Source organism: Danio rerio, chromosome 13 (assembly GCF_049306965.1).
Source record: "Danio rerio strain Tuebingen ecotype United States chromosome 13, GRCz12tu, whole genome shotgun sequence".
Classification (NCBI taxonomy): domain Eukaryota; kingdom Metazoa; phylum Chordata; class Actinopteri; order Cypriniformes; family Danionidae; genus Danio; species Danio rerio.
The window spans coordinates 8,728,942-8,750,000 of record NC_133188.1 but is presented as its reverse complement, the minus strand read 5'-3'; the positions used below and the strand labels follow the sequence as shown (position 1 = coordinate 8,750,000).

Here is a 21,059-nt window from a genome sequence, read left to right as displayed (position 1 = left end):
ATATATATATATATATATATATATATATATATATATATATATATATATATATATATAGTGCTGGTGAATGTTTGATTCTTGTTTTAAGATGCAATTATTATTATGCAATTATTTTTTCTAAACACACAGCTAAAGTAACAAGAGAAGGATCCTGGGGCTGGTGCACTCCAAGCTGATTCCAAACAACTAGTATCAATGAAACTATTTTGTCGTCTCGCGCCCAAAAAGCTACACCAAAATAGACAAAATCTAATTATCCATATGCGACATACAGATGTTAACACTTCAATATGTTTCCTGTGTTCAATATGTTCTCTATTATTTTTATAATTGCTAATAAAATGCCTCAGTTATACTTATAATTTTAGTGATCTGCTTGAGGTAGGTCAAATTGTTTTATGCTTTTGATGAAAGCTTAAGAGCCCTTTCGACCATGTGCTGGACCGTTTCTCCATGTTTCGCTTTTAATTACTTTAAATAAATAGTTATTTAGGCCTATAATTATTATTCATTTATTATTTAAGACCTATTTATGTCTTAAATTTATTATTTAAGATAATTGACCTTATTCTAAAATGCAGAAGTGCGCCTGTTTTCGCGATTGTCTTAGAATTTCCGATTCAGTCGCCTATGGGAGAAATGACTAGGAATAATAAACTGCAGAAAACGATCAAACTACTTGCTCTACAAACAAATGTTTGCATGACTATACAGACCAAGTAGAATAATATAATAAGGAAATATCAGTTTGCAACATTAAATGGCAAAACGAGCAGTTTTTAATGTCTAAAAAGGAATAGAAGTGAATGAGACCGGAAGTCTCGTGCCAAAAAGATTCAAATGGCTGCGCCCACTCGTCGGCGAAGAATAAGGTGAATAATTAAGACATAAAATGAGATGGTGAAGTATAATCAACAACAAAAATGTAAATGAAAAGTCCTCAGTGGAGAAACAACCGTAACCATCCCCAAGTGTTCTCAGAACGATTAGGCACGATAGTGGAAAAGCAGGCAGCTGTAATGTATACTGTTTAATAATCAATTTAAATTATGTCACAAATAAATAAATAATTAAAAAGCTTCATTAATTCCCGCCCTCTCGTGGTAGGTATGCACAGTGCGTACAGCTCTACGGCTGCAGGCGCCACTGAATCCAAGCATCAGAGAAAATGAAAAAGAAGCATTAAAGACAATTTACACATGCACACAAACAAACACACACTCACACACACACACACATACACACACACACACTCAATGGCGATCTCTCTTAAAAGAGCCGCACCCCATTTTCACTCGTTACAGACACTAGTCAGATTTTATTTTAGAGAGCGGGCAGGAGGTTGACTGCCTGTTTACACAGCAGAAAAGCGCGGGCTTGTACGGGCGTGACGTGGAGCCGATCCACGAATCACAGCACATTGTGATAGATGACCAATTAGAGTCACTTAAGGGCGGGCCTTTCAGAGGAACTAGGAAATATGTCAGTCGTTTTCATGTTAGCAGAGTAGCTGTATATAATCAAAGTAAGATTTATGAAAAACTAACGTGATTTTCTTCAAGTGAAGAGCACACATTACTTTGCATCTTATTAACACAACCAAGCCTTAAAATTACATTCTGGACCACCCCTTTAAGGAACTACTGCTAACAGTGATATACTGACATCTAAGTTTGTTAGCTTTTCTTCCTTGACTTTATATTTGTCAAATAAATAATAAGATGCTCATCAGCAACGTTTTGTTTTTTATTCCTAGACAAAAGCATGGCCCATAATGGAGCCATGGACCACCAGCACAGGAAGAGCCAGTACTCGGGTAATCAGAACGGACAACCGACAAAACACTACCGAGAACAGTTCTGTAACTACAGAGAGTTCAACATGCAGCCTTCCTCCAAAATGGATGGTGAGCTTTAAACTGACGCAAACACACAGCTGCACTAATACTTTACGCATTGTTGATGCTGATTCTCAGAACTGGTTGTGTTTGCAGGAATCGCGAGCCGTCTTATCGGGCCCTCCTTCGAGACCTACTCACTGCCTGAACTGACGCGTTACGACTGCGAGGTCAATGTCCCGTTGCAAGGCAATCTTCATTTGCTGCAGGGCAGTGACCTCCTAAGAGCATTAGACCAGGCGACTTAGACCGTTTTCTACACTAGCACACAGAAATGCAGTCCGGCTTTACTGACCCGTTCACTCATCTCACTGTCACCAACCTGACGATAACTATCCCAGCTTTAACACACTTCTAGACAGGCTTGTGTATAAACCCGCTCACGGTCGCATCACAGTCATGACTGCATGACAAATGTAGCTTTGATTTTATCTGTATTGTCTACATCTTCATAAATTATATACATGTACTATTTTTTTAGTTGCAAGTAAGTTGATGAACTTAAGTATTTTTGGAGGAGTTTAAATGTTGCGTTGTCGTTTTTGGCCGGCTGTCTCTCTGCTTGACGGATAATTGTGCTGAAACTGTTTTCAACATGTTCTACTCTAGTCGGTTTCTCTATCAACATCAGACAAAAAAAAAAAAAAAAGAGAGAGATAGAGAGAAAGTAAAAAGAAAAGAATCTACTGTAAGCTACTTGTTTTTAAATGTTCTAATTTCTTTCATTTGTTCTAACTTTCCTACCTCTGACATGTTATTAAAGACCCCCTGAAATCAAAATGTTTTGAACCTCCCTTGGAATCCAAGGCGAAATTTAAATAATTTTAGATATCCTGTAACACTTGACTAATCAGCATTAACATTAGCTATTCTTCAATCTGCATACTTCAACTCAAGCCCCTTAAAAATGTAATATAATAAGCATGACATGGTAAAATCATACCAGGAAAAAAACAGGAATTACCAGTATTCTGTTAAATTAGAGGACAGGAACTGTTTATGAAAATATGAATTTATTTGGAATGAAATCTTTATCAATGTTATTAAATAAAAACAGGTGGTTCAGTGGTTAGCACTTTCACCCCACATCAAGAAGGTCGCTGGTTTGAGTCCGAACTAGACAGGGTGACATTTCTGTGTGGAGTTTGCATGTTCTCCTCGTCTGTGTGAGTTTCCTCCGGGTGCTCCGGTTTCCCCCACAGTCCAAAGACATGCGCTGTAATTGAATTGGGTAAACAAAAATGGTCATAGTATGAGTGTGTATAGGTGTTTTCCAGTACTGGGTTGCAGCTGGAAGGGCATCCGCTGCGTAAAAAATATGGTGGATAATATAGGTGTGAACCTACACTGGTCTCACGGTTCGGTTCTGACTGTCATGCCATCAATTCGGTTTAATTTAATATCATCACAGTTCATCGACGATGCTTTCCATACATAATTATATTTTTTTCTTTACAACACAACACAAAAACTGTACTAAAATCTATAAATATATTTCAAGAGTTCACACTTAGATAGTGCTTGACTATTTAAGCTAGTTTGGCATGCTGTCCCGGGAGAGAACCCTGAGCTCGGTGATAGATGAGCCCAAGGCTCCCGCCTGGTCAATAAGCATTAGGAGGGATATGAGATCAGGTAGTTCTCGATAGCTCCCAAAATAAATCACTATTGGCGCTAATTTGTAGTATGTGCTTGTGACTTTAACTTTGCATGTTTTTTTTGGGTGTGGGAGGAAACCGGAGTACCCGGAGAAAACCCACGCGAACACGGGGAGAACATGCAAACTCCGCACAGAGAGTATCGGTTGGCTCAGCTAGTGTTGAACCAATGACCTCCTTGCTGTGAGGCAACAGTGCTAGCCACCGAGCCGCCGTGACGTCCGAACTGAGGAGGAGGGAGAAGGGAAGGATGGGGGGGTTTTCCAAAAACGAAGATGAGGAATGAAGTTTAGGCTGGATATTTATATTGAATTTAGAGTGATCCGATTGGCTAGTTAGTGATTAGTGATAAGGATCAGCTGTAATCAATTCTATCACGTGCTCCTCTCGAAATTAGTTTGGGAAACTTCACTAATATTTTTATATTATTTGCAATACAATTGTCTCACGTAATTCAAGCAGTAACGTATATAAACTGTATCTTCAACTTGACTCGCTCAAAGAAAACACTCTTTTTGAATGTTTTAAATAAAACTCAAATACATCCACAAAAGACAGCATGAGCATTTATTGCAAATAATACTAATAAACTAATGTAAATATTATCCTGCTTGCTTTTCGAGCAGTCAAGCGATTTCCTACACCCCTATGATTGGTCATTGTCACCACCTTCTCAACAGAAAGGGCTGCGATTGGCTTTAAAAATGAAAGCGCTGTTCACTGATGAGTGACACTTGTAGAACAGCCACGGTTACAGTCTATATGTGCATAATGCGCGGTTTTTACAGGTAACCCATAATTGACGCAGAGGAGAAGGAAAAGTTACCTCTTGAACACGCCAGCGGGTCAAATGTCCAAAGAGAGAGAGAGAGAGAGAGGGGCAGGAATGGGGTTTTACAGCATCTCTCCCTAGTAGTGAAATAGCGGCTTATGCTGTACCTTCTTCAATGTCAGTGAAAGACTGTCCAGCAAACTCACAAGCAGTGAATCGAGCACAATTATCTGCTTTTTAATAAGTAATAGGAGCATTTTACTTACTCGCCCTCGCCCACTTCGCCATAGTATTCATCACTCATAGGAGATAAATAACATCAGTGCGTAATTACCGGTTATGATCTATTACTGAATCGATACCGAATTGTCCGCATCTGCATCACGGTGCACAGAGGAAACAATTAATTTTGACACCCCTACTGGATAAGTTGGTGGTTCACTCCGCAGTGGCGACCCCTGACAAATCAGGGACTAAGCCAAATTAATAGGAATGAATGAAATAAACAAAACACATGAGCTTAACTATGCTTTGTTAAATTACACTTTAAATAAGGGGTCTTCAAAGACAAAGGTTGAGAACTGCTGTGCTAGTGTACTTAAAGATAACGCATTCTGTGTACTTCAAAATGGGGGTCTCGATTCTTCCCTCGAGTTGCATTTTCCCTGCAGAATCCAGCTTTAATCACTAATAAATAATAATAATAATAATTCTTGCTGGTAAGAATCTAGTTTTCCTGAAGAAATAGCTTATCCAGTCCTTGTGTGTTTGATTAGGGGTGGAGCTCAAGGCCAGAGTTTTTAAAACGTGCCAACCTTTTCATTTGTGCCCAGTCAGATTTGAATATGATGAATGCCGTCTACTAGTAATTTACAAGTCAAGGTTGTGGTGTGGTTAAAGGCTATTTCATATTAAAAACAGTAATAATCCTTCAGTATTTCTGACTAAAACCACCAAAAACGAAAATAAAATTGCTCCCATAAGCCATTTCATGGGGTCTTTATGATTTGTCCTCACTGACCACTTTCAGTGTTTGCTCTTCATGTGCCTTCCTCTGTTCAATTAGTGGCAATACTGTGTTTCTGTCTCTGTTTATTGCCTTATTGTGGAGACCACTTTAAAATACATATATATATATTTTCGATTTAGCTGTAAACTTAAATATTTAAAGGAAGATGCTCTACTATAGATTTCTACTACGATGATAAAGTTAAGCATTTATTTGTTCTGGTACTTTGTCTTGTCTACTCTGTAGATGTGAATCAGAGTCCTTCTAGAGTCTGCAGTGCTGGTGTCCTGTGTTCTTTCTTGGTGGCATTTTTTTTTTCTGCAAAACCTGTATGCGTATTACATTTATTGGCAGGCCAGTACAGTTGGGTTCAAAATTAAACTTCTTTTTTTTTAAGCTAAAGAAAGAAAAATCTGTTTTAGACATTTTATGTAGCATATCAGATCCTTGAAATGACTTTAATCTTAGTGGTTTCTTGTATTGTTTGGTGCTTTTATGCAATTTGACCCATATGCATACTTAAGTAAATAACATTAACTCTTTTTATTTGAATTACCCAATGGTTGTCTTTAAAGTTGAATCATAAAGCATCCAGCTGATTTAATACGATATGATTGCTGTAATATGCACTAATGTAGCAAGAACTATGTTGTTGGTTCTTTTTTAGCTGAAAGACATTTGCATAGAATATTCTTTTATTACATTTTTAAGCCCCTGGTGGAAAAAAGTGATTTAAAGTAATGGTACAAGGTACAAAGAAAAGGTTTAGCACACAATCCAGTTTTTAAACTGACTTTTGTGCACAGGCTGGATTTGTGTTGCTTTATGTTGGATTAGCTGTGTGAGACTATTGCTCAGACTGAGAGAGTGGCTATGCACAACTAAGCAAAGCTCATGTGTATATAAAGATATATGTGATTTTAGTTGATGATAATAATTATCTTTATTGCTGTCGTTCCCCAAATCCCTCCTATTTTTGTATTATTTAAAAACAAAACAAATAAATTATCCCTACTGTGACGTGGAAAAAGAAGTCATTAGCTATTTATAAAATTCAGAATTTATTTTTTTAAGTGTTTTAGTAGTATGTTTTAAAAGCTTTAACTTATCCTGTTTTAACAAGTATCATTGAGATTAATGAAAGTAACCAAAAACGTGGTAACGATGTGCTAAATTGTCACAATGCAAAATAAAATTTAATCATATATATAAAAAAAAAACTCATTAAATATAATTTCTTTAATTATTTAGTTTTTATTATTTTAGGGTACCTTTTTTAACCTTTATTAGAGTATTTATCTGAAACATGCACTAAAGCAAAGACTCTAGAATACACAAGACATGTCACTCGTATCTGTTTGAACGGGGAAGAGTGTAACTGTTAACATGGTGAATAAAGCTCCGCCTACTAGTACAGGAGCCAATCATCGATCGCTCTATAGTGAAAAAAGCCCACCTTCTAGTACAGGAGCCAATCATCGATCGCTATATGGTGATAAAAGCCCGCCTCCAGTACAGGAGCCAATCATCGATCACTATAGACTGACTATACTCTGAGAGAGGGGCTTGGACCTGATGGGAGCTTCTGCAGATTTTGTGTGATTCGAACCTTTAGAAATGAGACTAAAGAGACAGCTGTTGTTTTATTTTATTATTGATTCCTCATTTGAAATTTAATCATAAGCTTGGCAAGCAAGTTTGGAAAATGTGATGTTTCCCCATTCAAACATAATACCCGAGCAAACTGCCTGAGAGGTGTTTCAAAGATGGCCGCCAAATGACTTCCCTCAAAGGGACTTTGACTAAAGTTAGCAGTAGCATCTCATGTTATAACCTGTCAGAAGCGTAAACTCCTTGTACAACTCAGGTGTCAACCTAGATTTGACAAACGTTTTACTGCTCAAGATAATAAGTACAGATAAATAGACAGACAGCAGGTGTCCGAGCTGTGAGGGACAGACAGAGAGATAACATGCAGATCTCTTATCTTGGATAAGATTCCAATGTGTTTTTAGGTGAAAGTCAGTGTATTTCCCCAAGTATACCAGATGCATGAACGGTCTTTCATGCCTGGATCAAGGAAATTCACAAATTCTCCTACTCAAACTGTTACAGGTGCCTTAACCCATGCAAATGTAGATTAGTTGTTCAAAGCTAAGTCTTTAAGCAATGCAGTATTCCCATTCCTAGAATATTCAGATATGAATGCCAAAGGAGAAAAGTGCAGCCATGAAAAGGAGATCTTACATTGAGAATTTGAATGTGCAGAGAGCGCTTGTTCATGTATGTCTAATATTTACTATTATGAAGGTCATTCACCTGACCGAGACCCCCTAAACCCACCAGCATTGTTTTCAAATGATACCGCCCTTCATGCACCCAATTGGTTTAGTTTTTTTCTTCAACTTTAAAGACAACATTAGGATGCTGATACATAAAATAGACAGTTTCCTATATAATAAAGTAAGTACGTACATATTTTAATATGTTAAATGTATATTGACATTATAATGATACTGTTATTATGATTATTGTTGACATTACTGTATGGTAAATTTTACCCAGTAAGTTGTATCTCTGCACTGATATCTTATTAAAGCATATCAATCTTCTTTTGCTCTTCATTGTATTTATTTGAGCTCTTTTGATTCTCTGTTCCATGAATTTTTCTGCTTTAAATGTTTTTTGTCTTGTTTCCAGTTCAAATATCTAAAAAAATTTAAAACAAGAAGCATTTTCTAGACCAGGGGTCACCAAACTTGTTCCTGGAGGTCTGGTGTCCTGCAGATTTTAGCTCCAACTTTAATCAAACACACCTGAACAAGCTAATCAAAGTCGTATGCTTGAAACACCCAGGCAGGTGTGCTGAGGCAAGTTGGAGCTAAACCCTGCAGGGTGAAGGACCTCCAGGAATAAGATTGGTGACCCCTGTTCTAGATAATTGAAACATATTGTCTTATTTTAGGAAATAATATGTCAAAATTAATTGAGTGTTTCTTTAAAATAAGCTAAATATTCTGCCAATGAGGTAAGTAAATTTGCCTCATGTCAAAATGAAAAACAAGATTACTTAATTGACTTCGTGTTTATTTCTATAGCGCTTTTACAATGTAGATTGTGTCAAATCAGCTTAACATAGAAGTTGTAGTAAATTGAAACAGTGCCAGTTCAGTTTTCAGAGTTGTACTTCAGTTAAGTGTGGTTTAAATTTCATTCCTGAAAGTCCAAACTGAAGAGCAAATCCATCAATGCGCAGCTCCATAAGTCCCAAACCAAGCAAGCCAGTGGCGACAGTGTCGAGGAACAAACTTTACCAATTGACAAAAGTGAAGGAAAAAACCTTGAGAGTACCTGGCTCAGTTGGGCATGACCATCTCTTATCTGGCCAAACTTCTTGTGCAGAGCTGCAGTCTAGGTGCCGAGAAAGCTGGATGTTTATCGTGGAGAAGCTGTAGGTGTGAGTAGGTCACTGACGGGTGTTCAGGCTGGCCCACGGGATCAATGTGAAGAGTCGTCTGTCACAGAGTCTTTCAGGAATCAGTCTGATGCCCTCCACTCCTCCTTGACCGCCACAACATCTGCTTAGGATACGGCCTGGTCCAGGATTATAGATACCTTGGCATCATCTCTTCACAAGTCTTGGAAAAACATTAACGGCACAGCACAATCTATAGGGGCCTCGGGATGAGTATCCCTAGGTGGAAATAGAGAATAAAGAAAATAATTAAAAACAACAAAGCTGTTGTTCAAAGTGCATTTAAACAAGAAATACTAAATATCAATGCAAAAATAAAAGTATTGAACACATGAAGAAAGGAAGGTGTAAAAAGGCAGTGAAATCTCTCCGTCGTTATTCAGCAACACTCTGCACTTCGTCACTGTAAATTAATATTAGCTGCTCCAGTCCAACTTCTACATTAACAGAATGATGAAAATGAAACCAGATGGACATTTCGGCGAGACAATGATCCAAAACACAGCCAATGAAACGCTCAAATGCTTTCAGAGAAAGAAAATCAAGCTGTGGAATGGCCCAGCCAATCACCTGAATTTGAATCCAATAGACAATACAAAATAAAGAAAAGATTTGATAGACGAGAATCAAGATTCACACTCTGTTGAAGTCTGTGAAAAATCACGCATGTGACTTTTTTAAATGAGAACTGTCCTCAAGCTACCATCACCAAAAAAGCTTTTGATATAAAATATTAAATACATTTCAGTAGTTCAGCATTTTCTCCATTAAAAATGTTGTTTTGTTTGATTTTTAGGTTTGTTTTGTTTGGGTTTTTACAAGAATCTGGTTCAATTCCAATTCAATTCAACAGATCCGTTAGAAATATTTCTCTCAAGAAAAAAAAGATTTTCCCCACTGTATATGCATGTTGTTTTGTTTTTCCTTTTTGTGTACATGTATACAAAATGTATACAGTTGAAGTCAGAAATATTAGCCCCCTTTGAATTTTTTTTTTTATATTTGCCAAATTTTTTTTTTCAGAGGAAGGAAATCTTCACAGTATGTCTGATCATATTTTTTCTTCTAGGGCAGGGGTGCTCAATCTTGTTCCTGGAGATCTACCTTCCTGTACAGTTTAGCTCCTACCCTGATCAAACCCACCTGAACCAATTAATTAGGACCTGAAATCCACTTGATAATTACAGACAGGTGTGTTTGATAAGGGTAACAACTGAAATCTGCAGGAAGGTAGATCTCCAGGAACAGGATTGGCCACCCCTGTTCTAGAGAAAGTCTTATTTGTTTTATTTCGGCATGAATAAAAGCAATTTTTATTTTAATTTTAAACATTTTAAAGTCAAAATTATTAGCCCCTTTAAGCTCAATTTTATTTCAACAGTCTAGAAACAATAGTTAAACAACAACTTGCCTAATTACCTCAACCAAATTAACCTAGTTTAGCCATTAAATGCCACTTTAAGCTGTATAGAAATGTCTTGAAAAATATACAGTCAAATATTATTTACTGTCTGTCATCGTGGCAAAGATAAAATAAATCAGTTATTCGAAATGAATTATTAAAACTATGTTTAGAAATTTGTTGAGAAAATCTCTTCGTTAAACAGAAAATGGGGACAAAATTAAACAGGGAGGCTAATAATTTAGGGGGCTAATAATTCAGGAGGGCTAATAATTCTGACTTTATCTTTAGATGTTGATGTTTAATTTCTGTATAATACTTTTCAATCAATTTAATAAGCGGCCTTCAGCCTTAAACTGAAGCTCAGCTATTCTAGAACATATACAGCAAAGCTCCAGTATGTTATTTCTGTCATCTCAATGGTATGTCAAGGCTCTTGATTTCTGAAATAATGGCAGAAGGACACTCCTCCACTCCTCTCAGAAACATACCTCTATTAAAGTAACTGATAGAGGATGACAGACACATTTCACTAATGTGCTGAATGGACGAATATAATGTGCTTCAAATTGCTTCGGGCAACTAGGTAAACTACGTAACTGGAATCAGGGGGGCGACGGACAACCCCCCCTCAATGTCCCCACAAGCCATGCAGGAAAATGTCCTAACAGCTTTGCCAGTTCAGACATGCTAATTAAACTTTCCATTACCAAACATTGTCCTACGACATCGTCACTACCACAAAGAAGCCTTTTTGATGCCAAAGGGCATCGTGGAGGCCACAGACAGTTAGAGCGCAGATTAAAATGGAAAAAATGCACAAGTTTTGTAACAGCTGCTGTCAGTAATGATCCTGTCAACCATTACAGTATGCCAAAATGGGTCTAAAGACCAGCGCCAAACCAATCGGTGTCCCTGACTAACCCACAACTTCTCAAACATGCCAAAATGTCCTCCTCCCGTGGAGTTACTTCTGCACTGAGATGTTCCCCTAGCCATTATTTGTTATTGTCCTTGTTATTTCTGTTTGGAATATGACGCACATCCCTTCCTCGCTCTCCATCTTCCACAGACAAATGGGGGTTGATGCACACAGCTTCCCGTCTGTGGACAGGTACTGTCTGAGGCGTTTTATTAGCAAACACAAAGTGTGTCAGAAACAAGTCAACCTGAAACTCTTATTATGGCAAACCATTAACAACTCCTGCCTTTATGTCCATTGATCCATGACGCACGTGCTGAAGGCTGCCCGATTCTAAACACAGTGCTGCTTGTTTATTTTTCTAAGATTTCAAAACAAGTGTCAAACATTTACATGTTGTGGCACTTTATATTACTGTTAAAAGAAAATAAATGGCTACAGTTGAAGTCAGAATTATTAGCCCCCCGGTTTAAAGGCTTAACTAGGTTAATTAGATTAACAAGGCACGTTAGGATTATTAGGTTAGTTATTATATAATGATGAATTGCTCTGTTGACTATAGCTTAAACCAGGGGAAACCCAAGTGAGCACGGGGAGAATGTGTAAACTCCTCACAGAAACGTCGGCTGGCTTGGTAAGGACTAGAACCAGTGGCGTTCTTGGTGTGAGGCAACAGTGCTAACCACTGGGCCACCGGAAAGGAGGAGGAGTAGGGGTTAAAGGGGGGATTCTTCAAATTAAAATGACTGTCACTTAGCGTATTTATAGTGGCTCAAGATCGTCTGATTGACCAATCATAAATTGAATAATGCGGAACCAGTCACAAACAATCACAAGCATGTGATCCTCTCGAAATTAGTTTATAAATGAACTTCATAAAACAGCTTGCGTAACTCATAAAATTAAGTTAGAACATGCTTAACTTAGTTTAATAAGTTACAATGACCCAAAACATATGCTGTCAAAAATAATTGATCATATGATTTTTTACAGTGTAGGACTTCTGTTTCATTATTGTCTTTTGATCATTAACATGTAAGTTATTTCTAATGGATGGGTATTTGGCCATCATAGACATTAAAACATCCTTAAAATGTATTAATTGATTAAAATTGATTAAAATGTAATAAAATTGAAAACATTTATTTTAAATTGTGATTTTGTTTTCATTGATTTTCTTTTCAGTTTTGTCCCTTTTTTAATCAGGGGTCGCCACAGCGGAATGAACCGCCAACTCATCCAGCACATACTTTACACAGCGGATGCCCTTCCAGCTACAACCCATCACTGGTAAACATCCATACACACTCATTTACACACAAACAATTTTTTCAGCTAACCCAGTCCACCTGTACCGCATGTCTTTGGACTTGTCAGGGAAACCGGAGCACCCGGAGGAAACCCGCACAAACATGGGGAGAACATGCAAACTCTACACAGAATTACCAACTGACCCAGCCGGGGCTCGAACCAGCAATCTTCTTGATGTGAGGCAATTGTGCTACCCACTGCGCCACCGTGCAGCCCTTGATTTAATTTTAATAATCAAAAAAAATTATATATAAAAAACAAAAAAAACAACCATTTTGTGCATAAAAAACATGATTAATGAAAAAAGCATTACATAAAAAATACTGCAAACCTTTGACCACTAGTGCATTTTTAGGAAATACATTGTCAATACTATGTTAGGCGGTGTAATCTGTAGTAATTCGCTAGTTCTCTGCCATACTCTGTGATACTTGTTACCACAATTGTACATCCTTTAAGGTACACGTACATCTGGTATTACTTTGGAACAGTAAATATTAAAAGACACACATTGTAAACATATAGTTTGATGCAGTTTTGAAACAAATTGTGCATGTCAGGCTTTTGGTAAATCAGCTGAAGCTCTTGGACATTGGCTTCAATAAGACACAAACACTTGATAATAAAATAAAGCCATGCTTAATCAGTGTTTATACTGGGAGTAATTGAAAAGGAAAAACATTGGATTAAATTATAGAAAATAATCAATTTAGCGAAGAGAAACTATGATCTTCCTCTTGCATTTTCCCCCAGGCTCATGTTTTTCAGCAGTGCCACTGTTTAGAGGTCCAACGCAAGTCCAAACTTCACCCTCCTCCGGGGCAAACGCAAGCATCTCAACCATAACAATCCCCTCCTTGAGGCTTTGTGTCTCTTCCTTCCCATGGACACAGGACCAGACTCCTTACGAAAGCCAGACTTCCACTCTTTCCCCAACTACAAAGATTTCATTTTTAGATCAGTTGATACAGAGATTTCTGATCCTTCTAGTGTACAAGAAAACAAAGTGCAGGAAAATAGGAGGGTCTGCCAAATCAGGCCATGGGACTTCCTCTTTCTTTAACAGTCCAAAACAGCGGCTACCAATAGTATCGCACAATTGGCTGAGAAATAAGCCTTTTAAAAATAATGAAGATTTCCACATGCACACTCCCAACTGCACACACATTTCCAGTTACTGAGCCTCGGCTCAGTTGGCGTTTCTGTGTGGAGTTTGCATGTGCTCCCTGAGTTTGCATGGGTTTCCTCCGGGTGGTCCGGTTTCCTCCACGGTCTAAATACATGCGGTACAGGTGAATTGGGTAGGCTAAATTGTCCGTAGTGTATGAATGTGTGTGTATGTGTGTGTGGATGTTTTCCAGAGTTGGATTGCTTCTGGAAGGGCATCCGCTGCGTAAAAACTTGTTGGCGGTTCATTCCGCTGTGGCGACCTCGGATTAATAAAGGGACTAAGCCGACAAGAAAATGAATAAATAAATCTACATAATTGTAGAAGGTAAACATATCATATATATCAGATATCACAATATATGTAATGGAAATGTGTTCAACATGTCACCATTTTTCTCAGAAAACATATTTATGAAGCTGCTGTTGACTTACATCTTCACTTAAATTTTCACCAGGGCCCGGTTTTTCAAAAGTAATCCACTAGGATTTTGGATAAGGGATTGGATCAAATCTTGAAAATGGGTTTTTCAAAAGAAAAAACGGATTACCTAATCGGATTAGATCACGTAATCTAATCTTGGTTTTGATCCGGATCAAATCTTTACTTTGGGTTTTTCAGACCTTTTTTGTAGGATTTGGATCACTTTGATCCAAAAACATGGATTAAACTGATCTCATCAGAAGGGTGGATTTAGTGTGGATTCCATGCCCAAAATTTAATGAAAACTTAAAAAATGTATTAAATAATTGTATTTTTGGATCTTACGAGATAGACTATTTATTCATAAAGTTTTAATTTTATTTGTTCATCTGTCAGGCTATAGTGATTATTGGCTTTAACGTATTCAGCGTTTCAGTATAGGCCTTCAGCAAAGTAGAAATAGCTTGGCCTCATAAAACAATCCCCCAAACAGCTGTCAAAATTGACCAAAAACAATACATTTTATTCTGTCAATAATTGATATATACTGTATATATATATATATAAATATATAAATATATATATATATATATATATATATATATATATATATATATATATATATATATATATATATATATATATATATATATATATATATATTCATCACAATGGAAAATATTTTTGTTTTTAGAATATTTATTAGTGATGCATGCAATTACAGAATAACCAAAAAGAAAATGCAAAGAATGGCAATCACTGATTTTTGAAATCTCTTTCAACAATTGCAAAAAGAGACTGAAAGAGCAGAAGCACAGCTTCATCTGGTAGAGGAACAACTGACTCTGACCAAACTGCAGCAAACCAAGGCCAGACTTGAGATCTGCCTCCTAAAGGCTTTGCTCAGCAAGCTGGTCTCTCCACACCAGATGAGGAAGTCTGAACTTATTGTGGAGTTTTTGACATTAAGTCTTTTTTTATTTACATCTATATTTGAAACTTATTATAAAGATCCTCAATGTACAGTGTTTGTGTTGTAGGTCTCAGATGAGCGGACTGCTGGAAGAGGATGGGGTGGGGTTTTTATTGTTTTTAGTTTTTATTTTTATTTATTTTTTTAAATGTGCGTGTGTTTTCATCTCAAATAAAAATAAAGTTATAAAGAATTACATATTTGAAAAGAAAACAAACCGAATCTAATTAGTTTACAAATTAAATTGTGTAATAAAATAAAAAATGACACAAGAAAAAAGTATTGAACCCATGAAGAAAGGGAGGTGTAAAAAGGCAGTGAAAGCCCAGACAGCAGCTGAAATCTCTAAGTAGCTCTTCAGCAATCCTCTGCCTTTCATTCATTCATTTTCTTGTCGGCTTAGTCCCTTTATTAATCCGGGGTCGCCACAGCGGAATGAACCGCCAACTTATCCAGCAAGTTTTTACGCAGCGGATGCCCATCCAGCCGCAACCCATCTCTGGGAAACATACACATTCACACACACACACACACACACACACACACTCATACACTACGGACAATTTAGCCTACCTGATTCACCTGTACCGCGTGTCTTTGGACTGTGGGGGAAACCAGAGCACCCAGAGGAAACCCACACGAAGGCAGGGAGAACATGCAAACTCCACACAGAAACGCCAACTGAGACGAAGTTCAAACCAGCGACCTTCTTGCTGTGAGGCGACAGCACTACCTACTGCGCCACTGCTTCACCTCTCTGCCTTTCGTCATTGTAAATTAATATTAGCTGCTTCAGTCCAACATCAACATTAGGGAAACCAGGGTGGACATTTCAGAAAGACAATGATCCAAAACACAGCCAAAGAAACTCTGAAAATGGTTTCAGGAAATAAAATCAAGCTGTGGAATGGCCCAGCCAATCACCTGACATAGATCCAATAGAAAATACAAAATAAAGAAAAGATTTGGTAGACGAAACCCACAGAACCATCAAGATTTGTACACTCTGTTGAAGTCTGTGACAAAAATCACACCTGAGCAATGCGTGACTTCATTCTCCATATGAGAGGCGTCTTTAAGCTGCCACTGCTTCCCCCACTGTATATTCTATCATAGTACACATATCATATATAAATGCACATAAACATACATACATATACTGCATGAATTACTGTCTTTCTGTGGAACACAACATTAATTTTCAAAAACAATCCATTTTCTTGTTTATTTTTTTTGCAACTGAATAAAACTACATCATAAATGAGCATCTTAACAGATCAACAGACCACACTACACTGTTATTCACTAAAAATCAACTTGAGGTAGTTTACTGATTCATGACTGATGCAACTTTATTTTAAAGGAGTCATATAGTGCATTGATCTCATCTCATGTTTGTCCGCTTTTCTGGGGCTGGTCGTGGGGGCAGCAGTCTTGGGAGAGATCCCCAGACTTCCCTCTCCCCAGACACTTTCTCAAGCTCCTCCGGGGGGGATGCTGAGGCGTTCCTAGCCGAGAGACATAGTCCCTCCAGCCTGTCCTGGGTCTTCCCCCAGGCCTTCTCTCGGTGGAAAACGCCTGGAACACCTCCCTAGGTAGGCGTCCAAGAGGCATCCGAAACAGATGGCCGAGCAACATCAGCTGACTTTTCTTGATGTGGAGGAGCAGCGGCTCTACACGGAGCTCCTCCCAGGTGACAGAGCTCCTCACCTATAATGGTGCACACTGCCACCGTGCGAAGGAAACTCATTTCGGCTGCTTGAATTCGGGATCTTGTTTTTTTGGTCATGACCAAAACCTCATGACCATAGGTGAGAGTAGGAACGTAGATTGACCGGTACATCAAGAGTTTTGCCTTTCGAATTAGCTCCCTCTTTACACAACAGACCAATGCATCTACCGCATTACTGCTGCTGCTGCAAAAATCCACCTGTCAATCACCCGTTCCATCCTTCCCTCACTCATGAACAAAACCCCAAGATACTTGAACTCCACCTGGGATAAGGACTTTACTCCAACGTGGAGATGGCAAACGACCTTTTTTTGGTGGAGCACCATAGCCTCGGACTTGGAGGTGCTGATTTCCATCCCAACTGTGTCATAATAGGCAGCAAACTGCCCCATTGAGGTCCATGGTAGACAAAACAAAACAAAATCGATTTTGAACAGAACAAAACTGTGTGCGAATAACAGAGATGAAATCTTGTGGTTGCCGAACCGAACCCCCTACAGCCCAAGGCTATGCTTTAAAAAGTCTCTTCATAAAAGTTAGCTTTAAAAGTTTGAGAGGGGTCTGGCTGCAGACCTCGTGCAGTGCAATCTAGGCTGCATCCAATGCTTTTTAATGGGCTTACCTAACCCATTGTATCTGACATTGCATCGCTGAGTGATGCAGTCTTAGCTTGTATCATAAAGGCTGCATCCAGATACTATTGAAAAGTTCAGTTCATAACAGAATTGGTGACAAAGGGCTGCCCAAAAATACAAAAATAGAATTGGGCTTGGGTCTAAATGTACATGCTAATGTAACGTAGGCCACTTTTTGGTAGAAGGTTTTAATCCACCTAAAAAAATAATCCTCTTAGTTAGAAATACAGGCTAAATTATCATCATACTTAACAATAGGCAGAGATGTATTTAAAGTTGTATTTGAAGCCTAAACACATGAAAACACAGCTAGGAATTAAAGTGTAATTAATCATATAATCATTTATAGATTCACAACACACAAACTAATTTATTACGAGTGTTTTTTTCTTTTAATTGTGTTGATTATAGCTTACAGCTAATGAAAACAACATTTACAATCTCGGAAAATCAGAATATTCATTTTTAGAATATTCATATTAAGACCAATGAAAAAAAGGATTTGTAACACAGAAATGATGTGCTACTGAATATCCCATTGTAATTTTTGATTCTATTGAAAAAACAATTCTTGACTTTATTGCGTTTTACAAAAACAATCCCAAACTTTTTCAGAATTTTGGTTGTAAGTGATTAAAAATTGCTTGATTGTTTGATTGAATAAAATTGCATAGTATAATACGAATATTGTTATTAGCTGTCAAACAGTTAACAATTATTCACATTAAAATAAAATATTGTTTTGCATATTTTATGTTGGTACACGGTATATTTGTTAACTGTATACTATATAAATAATGAAAAAACTATACAAAACCAAAAATATTTATTTTAATATAATTTCTGTTACATAAAAATAAACAAGGCGAAGCAGTGGCGCAGTAGGTAGAGCTGTCGCCTCACAGCAAGAAGGTCGCTGGGTCGATGGTTTGAGCCTCGGCTCAGTTGCCGTTTCTGTGTGGAGTTTGCATGTTCTCCCTGCATTTGCATGGGTTTCCTCCGGGTGCTCCGGTTTCCCCTACAGTCCAAAGACATGCAGTACAGGTGAATTGGATAGGCTAAATTGACCTTAGTGTATGAGTTATTCCCAGAGATAGGTTGCGACTGGAAGGGCATCCGCTGCATAAATACTTGCTGGATAAGTTGGCGATTCATTCCGCTGTGGCAACCCCAGATTAATAAAGGGACTAAGCCGACAAGAAAATGAATGAATGAATGAAATATAAACAAATATAATGTGTGCATTTATAGACACATAATAAATATAAACAGAACACATATGTATGTTATTTTGAATGCAATAATAAGTAATCGTAATACAGTTTGAATTTGGAGTGGGTGTTTGTCAGGAAACCAATCTCAAAACTTAATTTTGCAATTGTGAAGTTAAGAATACCTTAAAATATTCAAAAATATCAAATGACACACAAAAAGTTCTCTAAATTCGCTGAACTCAAAATGCTTCATTTTTGTGAACTCAACAACCTTTTCACTATGGGACGGAGCTTTTTCTAAGCTGTCTGTCTTGTTGTAATTGGACCATTACAAATAGTGCAGTCAGTTGGAGCGACGTTTTAGGTGATTGCCAGCATGTTGGGACAATGATAATTAGCTTAAGCAAGACGGTGAATTCCCTGTGCTCATTTGTAATGCGGTATAATGGGTTGGATTTATATAGACCATTGTACTTAGTTCCACTTATTCCACCATCTGCCTATTTCGGCAGTGTTCAGAACACACTGTTGGATGATCAAATATGCCAGAGAAAGAACTGCTAAAATAACATATTTATTTTGTACCTTTGTACTTTTTTCAGGGCTCTATGCAGTGAACAAATTTAGATGATTTAGATTAGATTCAACTTTATTGTCATTACACATGTACAAGTACAATGCAACGAAATGCAGTTTAGTGGGTATGTACAGTTCAATAAGTAAACAGTGGTGCAGTGAATGTGCAAATTTTAAATGTGCAAATGTTAAACAGTGCAGTTATTGCGAGGAGTTTAAGTTAGAGAAGAGTGGGGGGTGTATTGGGGGGCAAAAGAGTCAGTGTGGGGCAGAGTTCAGGTAGGAGACAGCTCTGGGGAAAAAGCTGTTCCTCAGTCTGCTGGTTTTTGTCCGGGGGAGCCTGAAGCGCCTGCCGGAGGGCAGGAGAGAAAACAGTCTGTGAGCAGGGTGAAAGGTGTACTTCAGAATACTGCGTGCTCGGCGCAAACAGTGTTTCTTCTGGATGTCCTCTATTGCTGGCAGTGTGGTCCCTGTGATGCGTTGGGCAGTTTTCACCACCCGCTGCAGTGCCTTACACTCAGCAACAGAGCAGCTTCCATACCAGACTGTGACACAGTTTGTCAGGATGCTCTCTATTGTCCAGCGGTAGAAGTTCACCAAGACGGCTGATGAAAGCTGGTTCTTCTTCAGTTGCCTTAAGAAGAATAGGCGCTGGTGAGCCTTCTTGATCAGGCTGGAGGTGTTGGTGGTCCAGGAAAGGTCCTTTGAGATGTGGGTCCCCAGGAACTTAAAGGATGAGACAGGCTTAACGGCCATCCCATTGATGTGGATGGGATCATGTAAGCCTGTTCGTCCCTTTCTGAAGTCCACAATGAGCTCCTTGGTCTTGTTATGTACTTGCAAATGTGTTATATACTATGTATGTTATGTGTTATGTACTTGTTATGTACTTAAATGTACTTGCAAATGTGAAACCTTTTGATAACGTGAGGTAAAATTTCACAAGACCCCCGTACCCCCAACACTTGGTAGAAGGTAAACGTACAGGTCGTTTTTTAAATTGCTCGTTTTTTTAATTGTTGTCTAAGTCAGTAATTCTCAACTAGTGGGCCTCAGCAATCCTGCAGGTGGGCTGCGAGATTTACTCCAAATTAACTTAATTATTGTACTATAATTATTTGATTTCATTATTAAATATGTTTTAGATAAAAAAAGATTAGGCATTTCCCGTTTTCAGTCATTGATTCGAACTCGGTGCAAAAAGAGCCTCACTGTAAAATACGGACCTACCCGTGGCTGCACTTCCAAACGCTGCACGTCAACAAGAACTACTCAGCTGTATTAAACAAACCATTACGCAAATGTAAATGTAACGGTGATTAGAGTTACAACCAGTTCGCTCATGCCTCACGTCTGTGACTTGTATCAGAGTTGCACATCTACGTTGATTCACAAACTATGCGTGCCCTCTTTGTGTGAACTTTTTTAAACTTCAGCACAGTCCAAATTAGTGTTTTATAATGCGAGTGCTAGTGTTTTATAAAAGACACGCGCCCATACTGGAGGATCAAGCGAGACTTGGTGTTTTAGTGAACAGCATCGATCCCAGTTGTAAGAGCAACAAATAATAACATGACTTCTAGTTGCTCATTTGGAAAAGTGGCAGAAGGTAGACGAATCATCTGTTGAACTGCATGCCAATCATCACACAATACTGCAGAAGACATCAAAGTTCCTGAAAGCAAAGAAGATCAAGGTGCTCCAGTATTGGCAAGATCAGTCACCAGACAAGGTGAAAAGGGGGGCATTGAAGATGAATCCAAAAAATTCTGATGAACTCTGGGAGTCCTCAAGAACGCTTTCTTTGCCATTACAGATGACTTAATTGGTAGATTATTTGAGCCATTGCAGATATGGATGGATGCAGTCCTCCACGCTCATGGGAGTCATAC

The 21,059-nt window shown here is 38.1% G+C and overlaps 1 protein-coding gene across 1 annotated transcript in view; it reads left to right on the top strand.

The window, feature by feature from the left end:
• The window catches only part of epas1b (endothelial PAS domain protein 1b), a 63,271-nt gene extending 60,734 nt beyond the window's left edge, over positions 1–2,537 (top strand). Inside the window, 2 exon segments of the mRNA NM_001039806.2 lie at positions 1,757–1,906; positions 1,994–2,537. Of these exon segments, the coding sequence (NP_001034895.2) occupies positions 1,757–1,906; positions 1,994–2,145 (302 nt within the window). The 3' untranslated portion in view covers positions 2,146–2,537.
• Positions 2,538–21,059: the final 18,522 nt, after the last annotated feature.